Source organism: Stenella coeruleoalba (assembly GCF_951394435.1).
Source record: "Stenella coeruleoalba genome assembly, chromosome: 20".
Classification (NCBI taxonomy): Eukaryota; Metazoa; Chordata; class Mammalia; order Artiodactyla; family Delphinidae; genus Stenella; species Stenella coeruleoalba.
The window spans coordinates 4,803,446-4,820,918 of NC_137166.1; the positions used below are offsets into that span (position 1 = coordinate 4,803,446).

Here is a 17,473-nt window from a genome sequence, read left to right on the forward strand (position 1 = left end):
ACACTGAACACCCCGTAGCAGTGGGGAAGCCCGGTTGTGTGGGATCACTACGTGACCCAGCCCGCCAGGGCACTCTGCGTCTGCGTGTGCGTCGTTGGCAGGCCTACGCTTCCCTGGTCCCCACGGCAACCACTGCGCACGCGCACTCGGGACGCCGGGGGGCGGGTCCCGCAACGGTCCCGCCCACAGCGCGTGCGCGGGTCACGTGGGGGCGCGGCTCGTTGTAGCTGCGGCGGCGGCGACGGGGTGGTGGCCGAGCGTCTTTCGTGGTACCGGCTCCGAGACTGCGTCGCCTCTGCAGGTACCGCGCCCCCCACGCCAGGCCCTGGGCCCCAGACCCTCCTGGTTTCCCTCGGCGCCCACTGGGACTTCGGCCCGGCGCCTCCTTCTGCGCCCCACCACGCCCCCCTGGACTAGTGCCCTCAGCGCCGAGACACCCAGGCCTCCCGGACCCTTTCGTCCCTCCCTTCCCTCGGACCCCGCCCCCAGCTTCCCTCCTTCCAGAGTGTCCCCCAAGAGCGCCCCTTCCACAGCTCCATCCCGGCGTTGCACCCACACAGGACTCCCTTTTCTGGGCCCGCCCCTCCCCCAGGACCCGGCCGACCTGGGGCCCCAGCCACCCCGAGCGCGGGTCCCACTCTTTCCCAGACCTGACCCAGGTGCTCCGCACGAGGCTCTGAAGATCACCCCTTTGTGCTTCTTTATTGTCGTTTCCAAAGGACTTGGTCTGAGTGGGATTCGTTGTCGTCGTCTTTGTTCTGAAGTAGAAGTAATTCAGAATAAGGGAGCTCTTGGAGAAAGGGCCCCACCAGTTCCCCAGCGGCGGTCATTTGTTCGGCCCTGCCCGGTGCTGGAGGGGAAGGGTTCTGGAGACCAGTGAGGCTGTCGCTGTTCCAAATGAACGTGCAGCCCAGACACAGACCGGCGCTTGAAGCCAAACTCAGCGGCCCTCTCGGTGATGCTAGCAAGATGCCTGCCTGGGGGTCTTACAGTGGGCGTCGCCAGCCAGGGCTCAGGACTTTGGTAGACCTTGATCTGAATTCCCACAGCCCAATTCTTCTCTTTACCTCGGCAAGCCTCAGTTTCCCCGTCTGTAAACTGGGAACGATTAAAACTCTGCCTCGTAAGGTTGATGAGAGGGCAAGTACGATGGTGGGAATAAAGCACTTAGTGGAGTCTTTTGCATAAAGCCAGCTCTCAGTTTTAACCCTGAGCACTACAAATAGACAAGAGCTGACGTTGAACACTGAATTATAGTGGCTAATAGCCAAGGTTTATGGAGCAGTTATGTTCTGGGCTCTGTTCTGAGTGCTTTTTACATATGATCTACTTTAATTCTCATTATAATCTTAGGCAGGAACTATTAGCCCCGTGTTTACAGGTGATGTAAGGAAAGCTCAGGTGAAGTAATGTCACCTTCACCCAAGACACACAGCTCTTATATGGGGAGCGTGGATTCGAATCCAGGATGTCTATATTCAAAGTCTGTGGTTGTAATCACTACAGTAATGTTCCAGGGGCATAGAGTTCAACAAATTGGTATTTTTTTTAGCAGATTTTTTCTTTTTGAGATAAAATTCACATAACATAAAATTCACCATTTTAGCCATTTAAACATGTACTGCTCATAGCAGCATATTCATGGTGTACAGTCCTCACCACTATTTAATTCCAGAACATTCTTATCATCCCCCAAAGAAATCCCACCCCATTAGCAGTCGCTCCCCATTTCCCACTCCCCCTGTGGCAGCCCTAATCTACTTTCTGTCTCTGGATTTGCCTTTTCTGGACATTTCATATACGTAGAATCCCATGATGTGTCTCCTTTTGTCTGGCTTCTTTTGCTCAGCATACTGTTCTCAAGGTTTGTCCATGGCATAGCATGTACCCATACTTCATTCTTTTTATTGCTGAATAGTATTCCATTATGTGGATAGACCACATTTGTTTATCCATTCCTCTGTTGTTGGACATTTGGGTTGTTTCCACTTTTTAGCTCGTGAATAATGCTGCTGTGAACACAGCTGTACAAGTTTTTGTGTGAGCCTAAGTCTTCGGTTATCTTGGGTCTATATCTAGGAGAAGATGCTATTATTATTTTAATTCCCACTGCACAAAGGGAGACCTGAACCTGAGGGTTATCGGATCTTGGATGAGAACTCCCGTGTTCTGCTCTTTCCATGCAATTCATGGTAGTGGTATACTGAAACTTGGCAAAGGAAGGTAAGGAAATTCCAGAAAGTCATGATACACCAATAATAACTTCGTCAAAGTGCTGATGCAAAGTTTGAGAAGCTTCTCAAGTTTTCTCTCCCCGAGAGGGAGGTTTGAACTTTGAACACAAAGCATTATTTGCTTCTGTTTGTTAAATAAATGTCATATACCTGGCACCATGGCAGGTGCTGAGGAGGAATAGTAAAGATGGATGCGATCCCAGCCTCACACCATCACAAGGCTGTGGGAGGATTAAAGAGTTAAATCTGAAAAACAAAACTGTAAAAAAAAATTTGGAAAATAATATGGGAAAATATCTTTATGACTTGGGACTAGGATGGGATTTCTGAAATAAAACATGACAAGCACAAACGATGCAGGGAAAAGATAGATAAATTTGACTACATTAATATTAAGACATTCAGTTCATCAAAGGCACTATAAAGAGACAAAGCATACAGAGAGCTAGTATCTACAATATGGAAAGAATTCTTATAACTCTGAAAGAAAAAGAAGACAACACGTCAAAAGCTAGGAACAGGCATTTCATAGATGAGAAAACACAAACAGCACATAAACATCAAAGGAGTGCCAGTCAGCCTTATTAGTAGTCAGGAAATGCCAGTGAAAACCATGGTGAGATCCCATTTCACAGCCAGCCTTTGGCAGGAAGTGAACTGGTGGACGTTGCCAGCCACCGAGAGGAGACAGCATGCGCTCACACTTGCTGCTGGTGGGCGTGTAAATCGGTGCAGCCGCTTTGGCAACATCTCACTGGATGCCTGGATGCCCTGTGGCCCAGCAGTTCGACTCATAGGCCTATCCCTTTGAGGAACTCTTGTACACGTGCCTAGGAGACATGCACGAGAAGGTTCATGGCAGTGCCGTTCATAATTGTAAAGTGGAAACCAACGAGAACAACCCATCAGCAGTAGAATGGTTATATGCATTGTGTGTCTGTACCGTGAGGTAGCGCGGCAGTGAGCGTATATGGCCTACAGCTACGGAGGCGTGGGTGAGTCTCAAAGACAGCGCTGAGTGAAAGAAGGCACCAAAGCATACCGAAGGGGTTTGATTCCTTTATGTAAAGGTCAGAACCAGGGAAAACGGAATATTTCAGAATCCACGCTGCAGTAATAGTACAACTATTAAAAAAAAAAAAGGGAATATTACATCAGAATTTAGGAGATTGATTACCCCCCCCCCCGACCCCAGGTGGCAGAAGGGGATGTGACCAGGGAGGAAGCATCGGGGCTTCCAAGACTGCTTTGATTTGTGAAGTAGGGTGTCTGTGCGGGTGTTTTGTTCATTACTCTTTGAACTGTGCATAATAGGTTTTACAACTTTTGTGTACATTTTCCAGTTTTCTTAAATTACAGAAAAATTAGTTTTAGATATATTTCCTGCCCTCGAGAGGCCTGTGTTCTAGTTGAGGAACCAAGATAGAGTCCAGTTACTGCACTGCTCCGCATTCTGTTTAAGTGTTTAAGTGTCACGTGGGGGAGAGAGACGGAGGGGAACTCATGCTGGTGGGTGTGGAGACCTGGGAAGGGAAAGGAAGAGGGGCGTGGGCCTCCCGTCCATGGGTCCATCCCCAGGGCTGGCGTGTCGTGGTGCTTGTCTGCGGGTCCTGGGACTGAGCTGGGGAGAAGGGATGGGACTTGAGCTGGGCTTGCGAGGAGAGACAGGATGGGAGTGCTGAGAGCAAGGGTCTGAGTGAAGTGAGATTTCTATTAAAAAAAGGTTTAAAGTCCTAACCCTGCAGCCTTACTGGAAAGTGCCGGCTGTTGACGGGGGTGGTGAGGACGGCCTCAGCCAGTCGAAGATCTGAGGAGCCTCTGAGGATACTTTCTGCTTCCTGAATACACTGGAAGGTTTTGGTTTGAGGGATGTTTCAGGATTTGCAACTTGTCTCTATACTGTCTTAAAAACTAGACTGGCAGTCTGTCCGTCCCTCCATCGTAATTTCCTATGACTGCTGTAACAAAGCGCTACAAGCTCAGTGCCTTAAAACAAGGCATAGTTACTCTCTTACAGCTCTGGAGGTCAGAAGTCTCAAGTCAGTCCCACTGGACTAAAGCCAGGGTGTCAGCACGGTTGTGTCGCTCGGGGAGGCTCTGGGGAGAGTCCGTATCCTGGCCTTTGTCAGATTCTGGAGGTGCCTGCCTTCCTTGACCTGTGACCCCTCTCTGCATCTTCAGTCCAGCAGCCTCTGGTCTTCAAATCTCCCTCGCGCTCTCTGACCTCTGCTTCTTGGTCACAACTCCTTCTCTGATTCTGACCCTTCTGCCTCCATCTAATAAGGACACGTGTGATCACGTTGGACCCACCTGGATAATGCAGGAGCTTCTCCCCATCTCAAGATCCTTAATCTTCAAAGTCCCCTTGCTACACGAGGTGACATGTTTACGAGTTTTGAGGATTAGGGTGTGGGCATATGGGAGGGCCATTATCTACCCACCCCACTACCTTTTGTTCGGTGGTGTTTTAATTGTCTTTTTTCCATCATACTTGCTTTATTTTCTTTGAAAACATTTTGGACAATCTGTCTTATGTTCTTGTAGCATCACCCCCAGGTAGCATTCATTTGGATAGCCTGGGGATGCCTGTGTTTCAGCCAAGACACTGCTCCCAGAGCTCTTTGATTCCCGAAGGGTTTTGTATTAGGTCTGATCGCCTTTTTCACGGTGATGTCGAGTCAGCTAAACTGTAGGTCAGGATAATGTTACAGGCACAGCAGCCGCGCTTTGAAGACGTGACTTTGCTCCTGGAGTCTCGACCATAGTTTTCCCATGATGCCTTCATAGTTGTGATGTTACCTCAAAGGGGTTTTTTAGGCTCTTTTGGAGCAGTTTTGGGTTTATAATAAAATCGATAGGAAGGTACGGAGACCCCATGTGCCCCCTACTCCGGCACGTGCAGAGCCTCCCCTGTATCAGCGTCACTGGCCAGTGGTGCCATTTCTGCCGAGCATGCGTCTACCCTGACACGTCATAATCACTCAGACTCCGTAGCTTACCTAAGGGTCCTTTAGCCCTGATGAGTATTGCCCTGGAGAAGTAGAAAATGCCTAGAAGACAGTAGGGAATTGCACTGCGTTTCCTATTTCGGGGACAGTTCTGACTGTTTGCCTCTGTTGTTCACTGATGTCTTAGTTTTCGTAGAGGCAAGAAAACAAAGCTTTATAATAACTTGTCCAGATAGGGTGTACAGGGACCAGGATTTTACTGTGTTGCAGTGTTGCTTTCTAAGTAATGGATTTCTCTAGGTTTTAGACTAGTACCTATCCACAGAACAATGAACTAGTCAAAGCCCCAAAGCAAGTGAAGAGCAGCCTGCTATCTGTGCGTACCTTGGTAGGCTTCTCGACCTAAGTGTGTAGGAAACCCCTTTAAAACTGCTTCCACGAGCTTTCCTAGAACTGAATGGCTTTGGGGGGGAGTCCTGATTTCTTCCTCCATTAGAAAGACATTATTTTCCATCAGCTACTTACCGATGGGGAGAGGATTAAGAGGATGTCGGGCATGTAGAATTTCCAATCCTTTGCCATTTATGGTCCATCGAGGTGTGAGCAAATGGGGGAAAATGTCTGGCGTGTCTGAGGAGCGGCAGGGAGTCGGTCACAAAGCTGCGTGCTCTCCGTCTAGCTTTGCTTCGTCCCCGTCTGGATGGACCAGGGCCCAGGCCGCCTGACTTCCTGCCCGCAAGGCCACTGCCCCTCCACCGCCGCCAACTGCCTTTTGCGCTAAACTTGATGAGCGCCTGCCTTTGGCCCAACGTTTCTGTGTGGCATAAAGGCATCTCACAGCCTGGACTCCCCTCCCGGCCCTGTTTCCACCCCTGGGTGCGCATCCCGTGCTGTGAGCTCGTTGCTGTTGTCACCATTTCCCGGCAGGCTGGGCTGTTCCTGGGCACGTCTCGCCCCTGCCCTCCTCCCTGGGGAATCGCTCTGTTGAGAGACCCAGCACGGGTCCTCGGCGTCTGACACTTACTGCTTTCTTCATTGCTGTTCTAGTAGTTTGTAGACTTTCCTACAGCCTAGTGACCGTGCGTGTTTAGGCTTCTTGGCTGCATCGCTTATTATTCATAACTAAATTGGCTTTTGAATTTATCAGTCTTTTGTGAGTTTGGTTGGCGTGAGTCAGGTCTGTCCACGTTGAGCTGCCTCTGGGGAACGATGAGATGCATCTCAGACCTAGAATGCTGTCAGCCCTCTGATGATCCGCGATTAAAAAAAAAAATCCAGCAATGATAATCAACGTGTAAGGTAGCTGTCTGTGACGGAATTGCAATTTAAAATACCGTGACGGTCCCCCCTGACTGGTGGTGCAGGGTATCCAGTGGGTGGAGTTGAGAAGCGGGGTTGGAGGCCCTGGCACCACTGGTCTCTGCTCCCCTCCGATGCCTGTACAGCTCCTGCTGGGCCTGCGCAGGACGGCCCTGGGGGCCTTGCCCACGAGGGGTTTCTCTTTGTAAAGGATCGCAGGTGTTGGTGGTCCCCTCCCCGCGGGACGGGACTGAGCTGAGCTAGGCTGGGTGGTGCGATTTCATGCAGCAGCTGGTCTGGGCCCTCCTGTCCGTCCGCGCCAGGGGTTGTGTGAGGTGCTGGAGGGGTGTGTGGGGAGATGCGGCCCCCCAGGGAACGCAGCCTTGGGTGGGGGGTTTCAAAACCGAAACAGGCACCAGGCGGTGTCTAGGGCGGAGGGAGAAGGGAGAGGTGGCACTGGCGTTTCCTTCCGTCTCCTTATCCGTAAGCCCCCGGCCCCAGGCAGGCTGGAAGGGGCCATTCCTCCCTGCCGTTGCCGCCAGCCCAGGACCCACGTGCTCAGGTGGGCAGCCGGGATCTGCCGGGAGTGTGGAACAGGTGCTGCGGCCGAGCGGAGGGTCTAGTGCTCTGTGGCTGGAGCGAGCACAGTGTTTGCAGAGAGGAGGATGAGGCCGGGGGAAGCCCAGCAGATGCCCGGGACAGGTCGGGGGCAGGGTGTCTGCTCGCCGTCCTGGGTCTCCCTCCAAGCGGTCCGGACAGATTTTGTCCTGTGTGACGAAATGTTCCTTAAGGAACAAGGTGCAGGAGCCGGGATGCCTCCCCGCCCAGCCTTCCACCAGACGGGCACTGGCGGCGCCTGCCTTTTTCCCAGACCAGGGGATGCGTCGCTGCCTGTGCAGGGAATCACGGCATGAGAGTTGTTCCGTTCCCTTAACTTTTAAAACGCTTTGGTCGTAGTTTTATATAAACTTATCCCAGCTGAGCTGTGAAGGAGAGGCATTTGTTTCCTGTTGGTTTTTGTTCACAGCTTGTCCTGAAGAGAAGACAGAGCAGTGTATTCCTGAAGGCCCAGGGCTGGCAGAGGAGGTAAGAGGAAACCACGGGTACTTAATGACTTGAGCAGAAAAATCGGGGAACTCGGTCGCAGTCAGGCTTCTTTTGCTGAAGTTTTTCCTTCTGAGATGTTCAATTCTTGAAAAAAATGGTGTTTGAGAGGGTCGAAGTTCCCTTTACACAGCTTCCCCTTGGGGTGAGTCATTCTCTGAGGCATACCTGACCTTTTTAGCTGGAACCCTATTACAGACACTCCTGCAATTCATTTTCTCACAAGTATTTCTTTGGCTACGATCCATTAGTCCTTGATATATGGTTTGCAATTTTTCATTGAAAACACTGTTTTAACATTTTAGTTGTATGCCCACCTGTTATTTTGAAGAATAGATTTAATGTTCCAAGTATCTAGTTTCTTGGTCATAGTTTTGTTATTTCGAATTTTATCACATTTTGTTTGAAAAGTACTGGTGCATACAACTATTATGTTTCACATTTGCTTTCTTCATGGCCTAGTATTTGATTAATTATGACAAAAGGCACGTGTCCACTTTAAAAAGTTATCTCAGGAACTCCTAACTTAGGGTGGTTGGGTTTGGATTCTCAGTTTTTATAAAGTTCTTCCTGGTAAGAAGCTAATGTTTTGGCTGTTGCTCTGGGAATCGAATTAGCGCCATTCGGGGACGGCAGCCAGTGTGAGTGTGCTCAGTGCCCGGCAGGGGCCTCTGCAGCCGGCGCCTGCCTCCTCAGGAGGGGGCTGTGTGTTGAGATGGTGCAGCAGCGGGGACCCTTGGAGGGGGTGACACGTCACTACCTCATCGCTAGCATCCGGAAGCTTTGAGAGGCGCTCATGCACAGCAGTAAAGGGGTGAACACGTTTAAGGTGGATGACCGTGACTGTGAGCGTCTTTCAGAGGATTTGGAGCAGTGCCCGGAGCGTACGGCCTTAGTGGGGCGGACGGACCAGAAAAAGAAAAGCATCGTCAGCCCAGACTGCATTGATCTTGATAGTTCATGTTTTAGGGGATCTCAGCCAGTGTGGTCCATGGAGAAGCATTACCCCAGAGGAGCATGTAATTGTTTTTATCTTATTAAGTAATTGGTTTGTGTGCTTAATCAAGTTTATAATGTTTTCTTTTCTTGACCAATCTTGGCATCCTTGTCGTAGGAGGTAAGTTTCTCTGAACAGAACCCCAAAGTGTACAGCACTTTACTTACTGGAAATAAGGTGGCCCCTTCAGTCATTTCCTGTATTGCTATTTGAGAAGGACGTTTCTTTAACTTACTTAATGCCACACCCATTTAGAGTTACGGTAGGAGTGGAAATTTTAACGTTTGAGGGGTTATATCCTCATCGTGAGGCATTTAGGAATCCTGCTGCCTGTTTCTTTCAGTTTTCTGTCATATTTCTTTTGTGTGTTTTGTTGGTTTGTAATTTGGACTGCACACTCAGGTGCACACTCAGCACACAGATAGATATCGATATATACATATTTATATTCAGTAGTTTTTTCGTTATTTTATGTGCCTGTTACCACAGTGTGATATCATTCTTACATTGTGTTCCATTCCAGAGGTTAATTTGTTTTCTCCACTCTGCAAACCTTGGTTGAGCTCAAATTGCATTGCGGTCGAGTGGGAAGGAATTCACTTATTCTTCCTTAAGCTTATGCCAACTTTTGCTGCTATTGTCAGGGATTTTTCTTAGTTTCAGGATTTATTTTTTTCCTATTCTAATGCAGTTTCTATGAAAGGGGCCACTTCCAGAAGTTTTATATAAATGTTTGTTTGGCTTAAATCTATTTTCTTTTATTAATATACAATAAATGCTGTATCCTTGTGTTTGTGCATATCAGAGCTCCCTGAAATTTAATTGTGGTCTGTTCTGATCTTTTTGATGTTTGACCCTCACTTGATAGCACACAGTTGGCTCAGGCCTCAGTGGCTTCCTGGGTCTAGTCCAGGATGAAGTTCATCAGCCTTGGTCGTGCCCGGGCTTTCTCTGCCTTTCTGAGCACAGGCGTACATACACCAGTTCGTATGACATTTAAAGTTGTTTTGTTAAATGTTCGTCTCTTCTTCTAGGTAGTTATTTACTTCATCTTTGAGTCCTTAGCATCTGTCACGGTACATGGCACATAATAGGTGCGTCGCGATGCTTGCTGTGTGAATACTCACAAGAATTGAATTGGGCTTTTCTTTCCCCAAACGTTAAGGGGCCAGGGAAGGGTAGTGGTGTGCCAGTGACATCAGCACAGTGGAGCGTGCTTATGCACTGTCGTTTGAGAAAACAATTCTTCAAGTTTGGGGAGTATCTCTTTTTAAATATACATTTATGAATATTATTTATACATAATCTAATTTATGTTTATTTGATGTTAAAGTTTATTAGAGCTTAGTTTTGTCACAAATGGGTTGTAAGGTCTTTGAGGCCAAGGCCCTGTCTTAATATTTCCTCTGTTTCTTCTCCTCTGTCTCTCCAGGGATAGTAGGCCCTCTGCGCTTGCCGGTTTTGAATACATACAAATTCAGTAAAAGAAAGAAACATACCTCTCAGCTGTTACGTGAATTAAAAGCTCTGTGTCTGCCGCTGTGCTGGACCAGGAGCTTTTTCTGGCATAGGGCATGTTGTGTTTATCTCCGTAGCCACAACATTTAGCGCCGCAGTGCCTGGATTTTAGTAGGAATTTGGTAACTCTTGATAACTATGTTGACTAATCTTCTTGGAAGGAAAGAACTTTATAAGCTACAGATGTTAAATAATGAGATCATAAATTGTCTGGATCCATGGGCTATGTGCATCTGAACGGTTAGTGTTATTGAATGCAAAATTGTTAAGCTCTGATGTCCTCGGATTCCTTTCTTCCCGCGCACTGTGCATGTTCCTTTAACTTACTAAGCAGAGGCCACCTCTCTCTCGCTGCCCTCCCTTGCAGGCTGCCATGGCTGCCGTCGACAGCTTCTACCTCTTGTACAGGGAAATCGCCAGGTCCTGCAACTGCTACATGGAAGCCCTCGCCTTGGTTGGAGCCTGGTACACGGCCAGAAAGAGCATCACCGTCGTCTGTGACTTCTACAGCCTCATCAGGCTGCATTTCATCCCGCGCCTGGTGAGCAGAGCAGACCTGATCAAGCAGTATGGAAGATGGGCAGTCGTGAGTGGTAAGAGATGAGTTTTCAGTTCTTGCCCAATCTAAAAATGAAATCATCTTTCCTGTTTAATCTGTGTTTTAAGTTGGATGCATCATTCCTGGAGTTACTGAATTTGATGTAATGTTTTCATGGGATAAAGAAATAAAACTACTCTGTTACGATTATGGGCGCATTTCTTACCGCCCTCGTCCTGGAAGAATTTCCCTGTGATTTCTGTGCTTCTCATTCTGCCCCTCCTGTTGCCAGTCCAGCTCCAGCCCCACCTTCCTAGCCTTTGCTTTTCCTTCTTGCTCTCTGTTTTCAAAGTGTCCTTACAAACTGGTACCACTTTCAGAAACACTTCCCTTATTTTAAATTTCATCTTAATTTACCATTGTTTCCCAGGAAAGTACCCCCTGGCACTCATTCAAGCCAGATGAGAGTTTGAAAACAGTTTCCCACTGTGTCTCACAGTCAACTTGGTGAATGTAAAACGCTCTTCCTCTGCCTGTCAGAGTGTCTGGGCGAGTATTTGACTAGCTTGTGTCATGGATTTGACCTTGTGCTTGACTGATCACTTACAGAACTCGGTTTATTTCTAGTGTGAATCCTTCTCTGAATAAACCCGGACACAGTGTATTTAAAGTCCATTTTAAAGGTCACACTGAGAAACGAGTTTGCTCTCTTGTCCCCGCTTGTACTGTAGGCGCAACAGATGGGATCGGAAGGGCCTACGCAGAGGAGTTGGCCAGCCGTGGGCTCAACATCGTCCTGATCAGTCGGAACCAAGAGAAGCTGCAGACGGTCGCTAAAGACATAGCTGACGCCTACAAAGTGGAGACTGACGTCATTGTCGCGGACTTCAGCAATGGCCGCGAGATCTACGGCCTGATTCGGGAAGCCCTGAAGGACAGAGACGTTGGCATCCTGGTGAACAACGTGGGCGTGTTCTACCCCTACCCGCAGTACTTCACACAGGTCTCGGAGGACACGCTCTGGGACATCGTCAACGTGAACGTTGCCGCCGCCAGTCTGATGGTGCACATAGTGTTACCCGGGATGGTGGAGAGGAAGAAAGGGGCCATCGTCACCATCTCCTCCGGCTCCTGCTGCAAGCCAACCCCGCAGCTGGCGGCGTTTTCTGCGTCTAAGGTAACGCGTCCCCAGTTGGAAAGTGAAATCACCATGCAGGACAGTGTTTATCACGATGGTTTGGTCCAGTTTGTTGAGCTCTTTGTCAGCAGCTCGTGTTTGCTTGTGCTGTATTTTTTTCCCTGAAATGACCATTAAATCTTTTTTTTCTCCTGAATTTCTTCCGAGTTCCTGAAAAATGAGGTCTTTTCCCCTCCTGTTTCAACAGGCTTACTTAGACCACTTCAGCAGAGCATTGCAGTATGAATATGCTTCCAAAGGAATTTTCGTACAGAGTCTAATCCCGTTCTACGTAGCTACCAACGTGTCCACCCCTGGCAGCTTTCTGCACAAGTGCCCGTGGTTGGTGCCTTCGCCACAAGTGTACGCACATCACGCTGTTTCTACCCTTGGCATTTCAAAAAGGACCACAGGATACTGGTCCCATTCCATCCAGGTAACAGTGTGCGCTCAGCTCTCGTAATTAGGTTAATGCATCCTAAACCTTTTTAAAATGACACTTGGGAATCTGATTGGAGCATGATGCTGAAAGATGAGGATTGTGAATTCTGATTCTCAACCTTAGAGTGCTCCGGTTTAAGGATCCAGCTCGCGTTCTTTGAGTTCCTTTCCATCTTCTCCATTCCCGTTTGTTTCTTACCTTTTTAAGTCCCGCCTGTCTCAGTCTCTGGGGAGCGCATGGCATTTGTGTTTTCAGCACTGTGCACTTTTCCGATGAGCTGGATGTGTACCCTCGCTGTGGACGTCCTCCCCTCAGCTCGTTGTTCCCAAGTCCTACTGAGCCGGGTCCCCGGGGAGGCTACTCTGTCTCACATTGGTCAGGAGCAGGCCTGGACACACGGGTCAGGATCCCCGAAGGCGCCCAGAGCCTTGCAGAACCCGACCCCCCCCACCCCGGCTTTTCCGCAGTTCCCGGTGCCTGGACACTTGGCATCCCTTTCCTGTTACTGCTGTTATCTCAACAGGCCGATGAGTCAGCCTCCGGAGTTGATCCGTCAGTACCCAGAGGATGAAATTCTCTCCTCTTCCATTAGCGCTTTCCCTCCCACTGCCCGGTGTGCTGAAACCTCCCTGGGACAAGCCAATGAGGCTCCGCCTGCCCGTCCTTAGGAAACGGGCAGAATCCATCTTGATGCTGGTCCCCCTGTAGTGGACAAGTGGTCATGAGAGGAGATTTAAAACAAACAGATTTCTAGATGCTGCTTCACTCTCCACTCAGTAAACACTGAAAATAAAATGCCCTTTGGAGGGGCATCCGATTACCTAGCCTGTGTCAGGCGCCCCCATGTTTCAATGTGACCCTCCTTACAGAGTCCTCCTAAGGGACCATATATTGCCTTCTTTCATCTCCTTGGATTTTAGAGCCTTTTGCTTTAGGACAGTGGCCCCAAGGAGGAGTATTTGGGTATTTTTTTCCATGAAATCCTGACTCTTTAAAGAGGTCCAAAGAGACCTTGGTCATTTTCACAGGTAGTTACTTACGGCTCCAGGCCAAACACGGGACCCTTGTCTCCAAGGTGGCTAAGCTGAAGCTTCTGTGGAACCTGCTGGGAACACCTGCACCTCTGGGACCCTCACCCCACAGTTCATCGTGCTGGGACCCCCTCCTTGTTCACTGTGGTTCCTGGAATAGCAGAGTGACCTGGGTCTGTTTCTTAAGGAGTGACCTGTATTATTACACCTCTGGTCAAGGCTAGAACATCAGCACCTGCCAGGGGCCCATCATCTCCCCTCCTTCACACACAAGGTGTTAAACTTTTGCTCGGTCTCGGACAGATCCGTCAGTGTTGCGCAGGGCTTCTCCACCTGAGCACTAGTGGCGTAGAGGTTGGTTCGTTCCTTGTTGTGGGACCTTCCTGTGTGCTGTACGATGCTCACAGCGTCCTGGACCTCTGCCCACGAGATGCCGGTAGCACCACCACCCCACTTGTGACAGCTAATACTGTTTCTGAACCTTGCCGAATGTCCCCTGTGGGGACGTGGCCCTGGAGACCCCCTGGAGCAGAGCAGCATCAGCGGACATCCTCCCTGTATCCCCGAGGCTTCCACATCACACCTCAAGACACTCTCTCAGGGTCCTGGTGTTTTTGACTCAGTGCGTTTGTTTAACTTAGCACCACTCTGCCCCTCAGTCCCCAGTTTTCTCACACAGTACTAAGCACGTATGCAGTTTTCTCTTTCACCTGCCTTTTATTCCTGGGCTGATTTGTAATTCTTATCCACATTCCATACTATTCATGTCACGTTAAGTAAAGATGAAATCGTATCACTGCGTGTAGGTCTGTCCCGCCTCATTAGAGAAAGGCGGCGGGTGGGCGGTGATCACATTTCTGTTCCCCAGAGAGTCTAGCATAGGGTCTTATACAAAAGTAGGTGCTCAGTGCAGTAGCACCTAAGGTTTTTCCCTTTTTTGTATTTAATGGGATTGGTGATGTTTGTTGGTTTAAACGATTGCTGATCTGTGCGTTCTGTTGTCGATGACTTCGGGTTCTAACCTTACAGTCTTTTTCTCTTTCATTTTTAGTTTCTTTTTGCACAGTATATGCCTGAATGGCTCTGGGTGTGGGGAGCAAATATTCTCAATCGTTCCCTACGTAAGGAGGCCTTATCCTGCAAAGCGTGAAGCTGGCTGATGGTTGGGAAGTGTTGCCAACTCGGGGAGCCTGCAGCATTCTACATTTGGAAGAACACATGTAATTTATCTTCTGCATTTTCTTTCTACCGATCATTTAGCATACTGTTGACTCATCGTTTGCAAAATAAACATAACACTTTTAAGAATGCTGTGGAAAAGCCTCAAGGGCCGCTTGGAAGGCACAGGGTAAACAACGACCACCACACAAGAACCATGAGGCAACCTAAATTTTGATGCTTTTTTTTTTTTTTTAAGCTGTTCGAAAGCTGTGTGATTTATGTTGTTCTAAGAGCTACTCGCAGTCTGATATTGAAATATGATGTGACTTGTCAGCTCTTACAGTTTCGCGTGTTGTTTCTTAAGGGAAATTATTTCAGTAGATGAATTATAGTATTGGTTTTCAAATGTTCATCAGGAAAAACTATTTAAAAGTGTTGTTTTCTAGGTCAGATTGCTGGTATAATTAGTGGAACTCTGTATTATATTGTGTAACTCTAGTTGTTCGGCTCTCTGTGTATGAAATGCTGCTCTTCAGCTGATGCTTCGTTAGAGAACCATATACGGGTGTATGTTGTGTGCATCTAGGCAACTTTATGTATGGGTAAGTTACTTTAAGAAAGATTTCTCGTCAAGATGGCTTAATGTGGAATCTTAAGGGTATTAAAATTCTAGATTTTTCCTTTTCATACTAAACAAGGCTACCCAATTTTGTGCTATAGATTTGCCAAGTATAATATTACTTACGACATTCTGTTTTTTTTAATCTACTAAGGAGTTAATTCATTCCTAGATTTGGACATGTAGTAGTTGACCCTCAGTCATCCTCTGATTTATAATTACTGCGGATGAGTAATGACTTCTCAGCCTATGACCCATTTTATAACAAATTTAACCCTTTAGAGCTTGTTTTACCTTGTCAAACACTTTGCTATGTAATATTAGTCCATTCCAGTGGCATTATTGGTGTAAACATCAAAGATTTATAGAATAGTAGTTAAAATATGGACAGATTATGTGTGTGTGATATGACATATTGTGTCTGTTGAAATAAGTTAGAAGCTCATTCTTGGTTCGTGTAAAGGATTTATGCGTTACAGTGAATACTTCTATTGGTATGAAGATAATTACGCACAACCCACCACAATACGGGTTTGCACTGAAACCTACTGTGAAGTCTTTTTGGTTCAGGTCCTGTAAAGCCAAACATTTTTGAGAGTCACATACGTAGTGCTTTGACAGTTGTAAATCACTATACGAATATGATCGTATGTGCAGATTTGAAATTCACAGTTTAATATTGCAACATCGATGCAGAAACCGGTAAATTGAAATCAGGACTTTGATGAAATTGCTTTCTCCTGAGATAATATTCCATTACGAGTAGGCCTAAAGCATGCTTTGATGTTATGCCCACAATTTTGCCAGTGACATTGCCTTAGTATTTCCAGATCTGACTTGGACTCAAGATCAGAAGTTCAGTTCAGAGCTCTTCAACTTACAGATCAGGCCTTCATCACATAAGAGGAGGAACTTCAGGTGTGAAAATTTACACACTAGTGATACTACGTAGAACTGACCTTTCTACGATACTACTACGTAGAACTTTTTGCTTCCAAGTTGGCTTGGAAACCTTTATTTTGTCATATTTGGCATTTCCCTACCCGACCATTTATGGTCATTAAGACTAGCGAAAATTTGACTTCATGCCACAGTGACTTGAACTTTAATTGACATATAATAAGAAGCAGCAACTTGATGTAAAAATACCGTATTTATATCTAAGGTGTTATGTGGTACAGCAGTGTCTTATATTTATAGATTAGGTGTTGATCATTGTTATATGATGAGACTAAGTAAACCATGTCAGTGATGTTTTAAAATTCTCTCCTTGGCAGGACATATGTAAATATGCTGATTGGTGCAAAGTTCATGAAAGATCAAAACCAAGACTCTTCTTAGGTTTTACCTTTCCCAGAGCTCATTTGAGAGTCATAATCGGACCACTGTAGATGGGATTTCTTATTAAGAATGTGGGAAGTAAGAACCTTTGAAAGAGTCTGTGACCTGAAAACAACAATAAAAGCAGTTGCTTCTGCTTCCTTTGGAAGAGGTTTTGCTCCATATGTTTGTAAATTGGTTGTTTGGAAAGAGAGACACATTTTTTCCCCGTAGGAACAGTTAATTTAAAAGTTACAAAAAATTAATCTCTAAACACCTGTGATAGTAACTCATTAAAAGCTGGTAACTCAGTAAGAAAATTGCGCGTGTAACCACGTGTCTCATAAATCTTGTGAAACTATAGAGTTGATTTCTTGCTCTCATTCTCCTGATAGGTTGAATAAGATGAAGGCTGATTTTGCTCACTGACATTGGCGATGTGGAGGTCACTGGTGCTTTTGTCATGATCCATTTTCATCGAGTGGTGGGGATGAAAGTCGTGGTGGGGATGAAAAGTAGTGGGTTCAAGAAAGAGTGGGAAGAAAAAGGGAGTCAGTGAGTAGAGACAGCTCTTTGGAGGAGTCTGTTTTGTTTTACCCTCAGTTACTTAAAATCTTGGCACATTTGGGAACCAGAGGGTTAAGTGGTGTCCTCAGTGTTGACATTGTTTGCCCTGGGAAACTAGTCTCTCTGTGTGTCTCTGTCTCAGTATCGGCTCAGGCTGTTACTCTTTAAAATAGCACTCAGTGTTAATAAAGATTTACCTTCCCATGGAATTGTGAATTCTTTATTATATACGTGAAGGGTTAGTTTAGGAAGTTAGTAGAACCTGGAGTGGTGGAAAACCGGTAGACCAGGATTCTGGGGCTCTCAGCCTTCCTTGGTCAATTTCCAGGCCGCCTCCTGTCATGCCCCAGGCCCCCTGCAGTTTCTAGGGTTTTCAGGAGCTGGCAGCTGTCTCTCTTCCCCCGCTTCCGACTTCACTATCACGTGACAAGGATGTTTGCAATTCATCAGCCTACCTCTGTTCCTAACAGTTGGGCTTTGTATTCAATGGCATAGTGACCTAAAGGGCTGTTAAAAGA

The 17,473-nt window shown here is 47.2% G+C and overlaps 1 protein-coding gene across 3 annotated transcripts; it reads left to right on the plus strand.

The window, feature by feature from the left end:
* The first annotated feature begins 46 nt into the window (after window positions 1-46).
* On the plus strand, window positions 47-17,156 carry HSDL1 (hydroxysteroid dehydrogenase like 1). 3 transcript variants are annotated; one of them, XM_079908064.1, is made up of 6 exons: window positions 47-301; window positions 7,509-7,567; window positions 10,468-10,693; window positions 11,370-11,815; window positions 12,024-12,251; window positions 14,340-17,156. In XM_079908064.1, the coding sequence occupies exons 3-6, from the start codon at window positions 10,474-10,476 to the stop codon at window positions 14,436-14,438; spliced, it is 993 nt and encodes a 330-aa protein (XP_079764190.1). In that variant the 5' UTR covers window positions 47-301; window positions 7,509-7,567; window positions 10,468-10,473; the 3' UTR covers window positions 14,439-17,156. The 3 variants fall into 3 exon arrangements, with proteins under 3 accessions (XP_079764190.1, XP_079764191.1, XP_079764189.1); XM_079908063.1 differs by having other exon boundaries at window positions 179-301; window positions 10,509-10,693; XM_079908065.1 differs by lacking the exon at window positions 7,509-7,567 and having other exon boundaries at window positions 138-301.
* The last annotated feature ends 317 nt before the right edge of the window (window positions 17,157-17,473 follow it).

Coding starts and splice junctions, on each gene's coding strand:
- HSDL1 (XM_079908064.1), top strand. CDS start 10,474: ATGGCTGCCGTCGACAGCTTCTACCTCTTGTACAGGGAAATCGCCAGG. Junction 10,694..11,369: donor AAGATGGGCAGTCGTGAGTG/GTAAGAGATGAG, acceptor CTTGTACTGTAG/GCGCAACAGATGGGATCGGA. Junction 11,816..12,023: donor CGGCGTTTTCTGCGTCTAAG/GTAACGCGTCCC, acceptor CTGTTTCAACAG/GCTTACTTAGACCACTTCAG.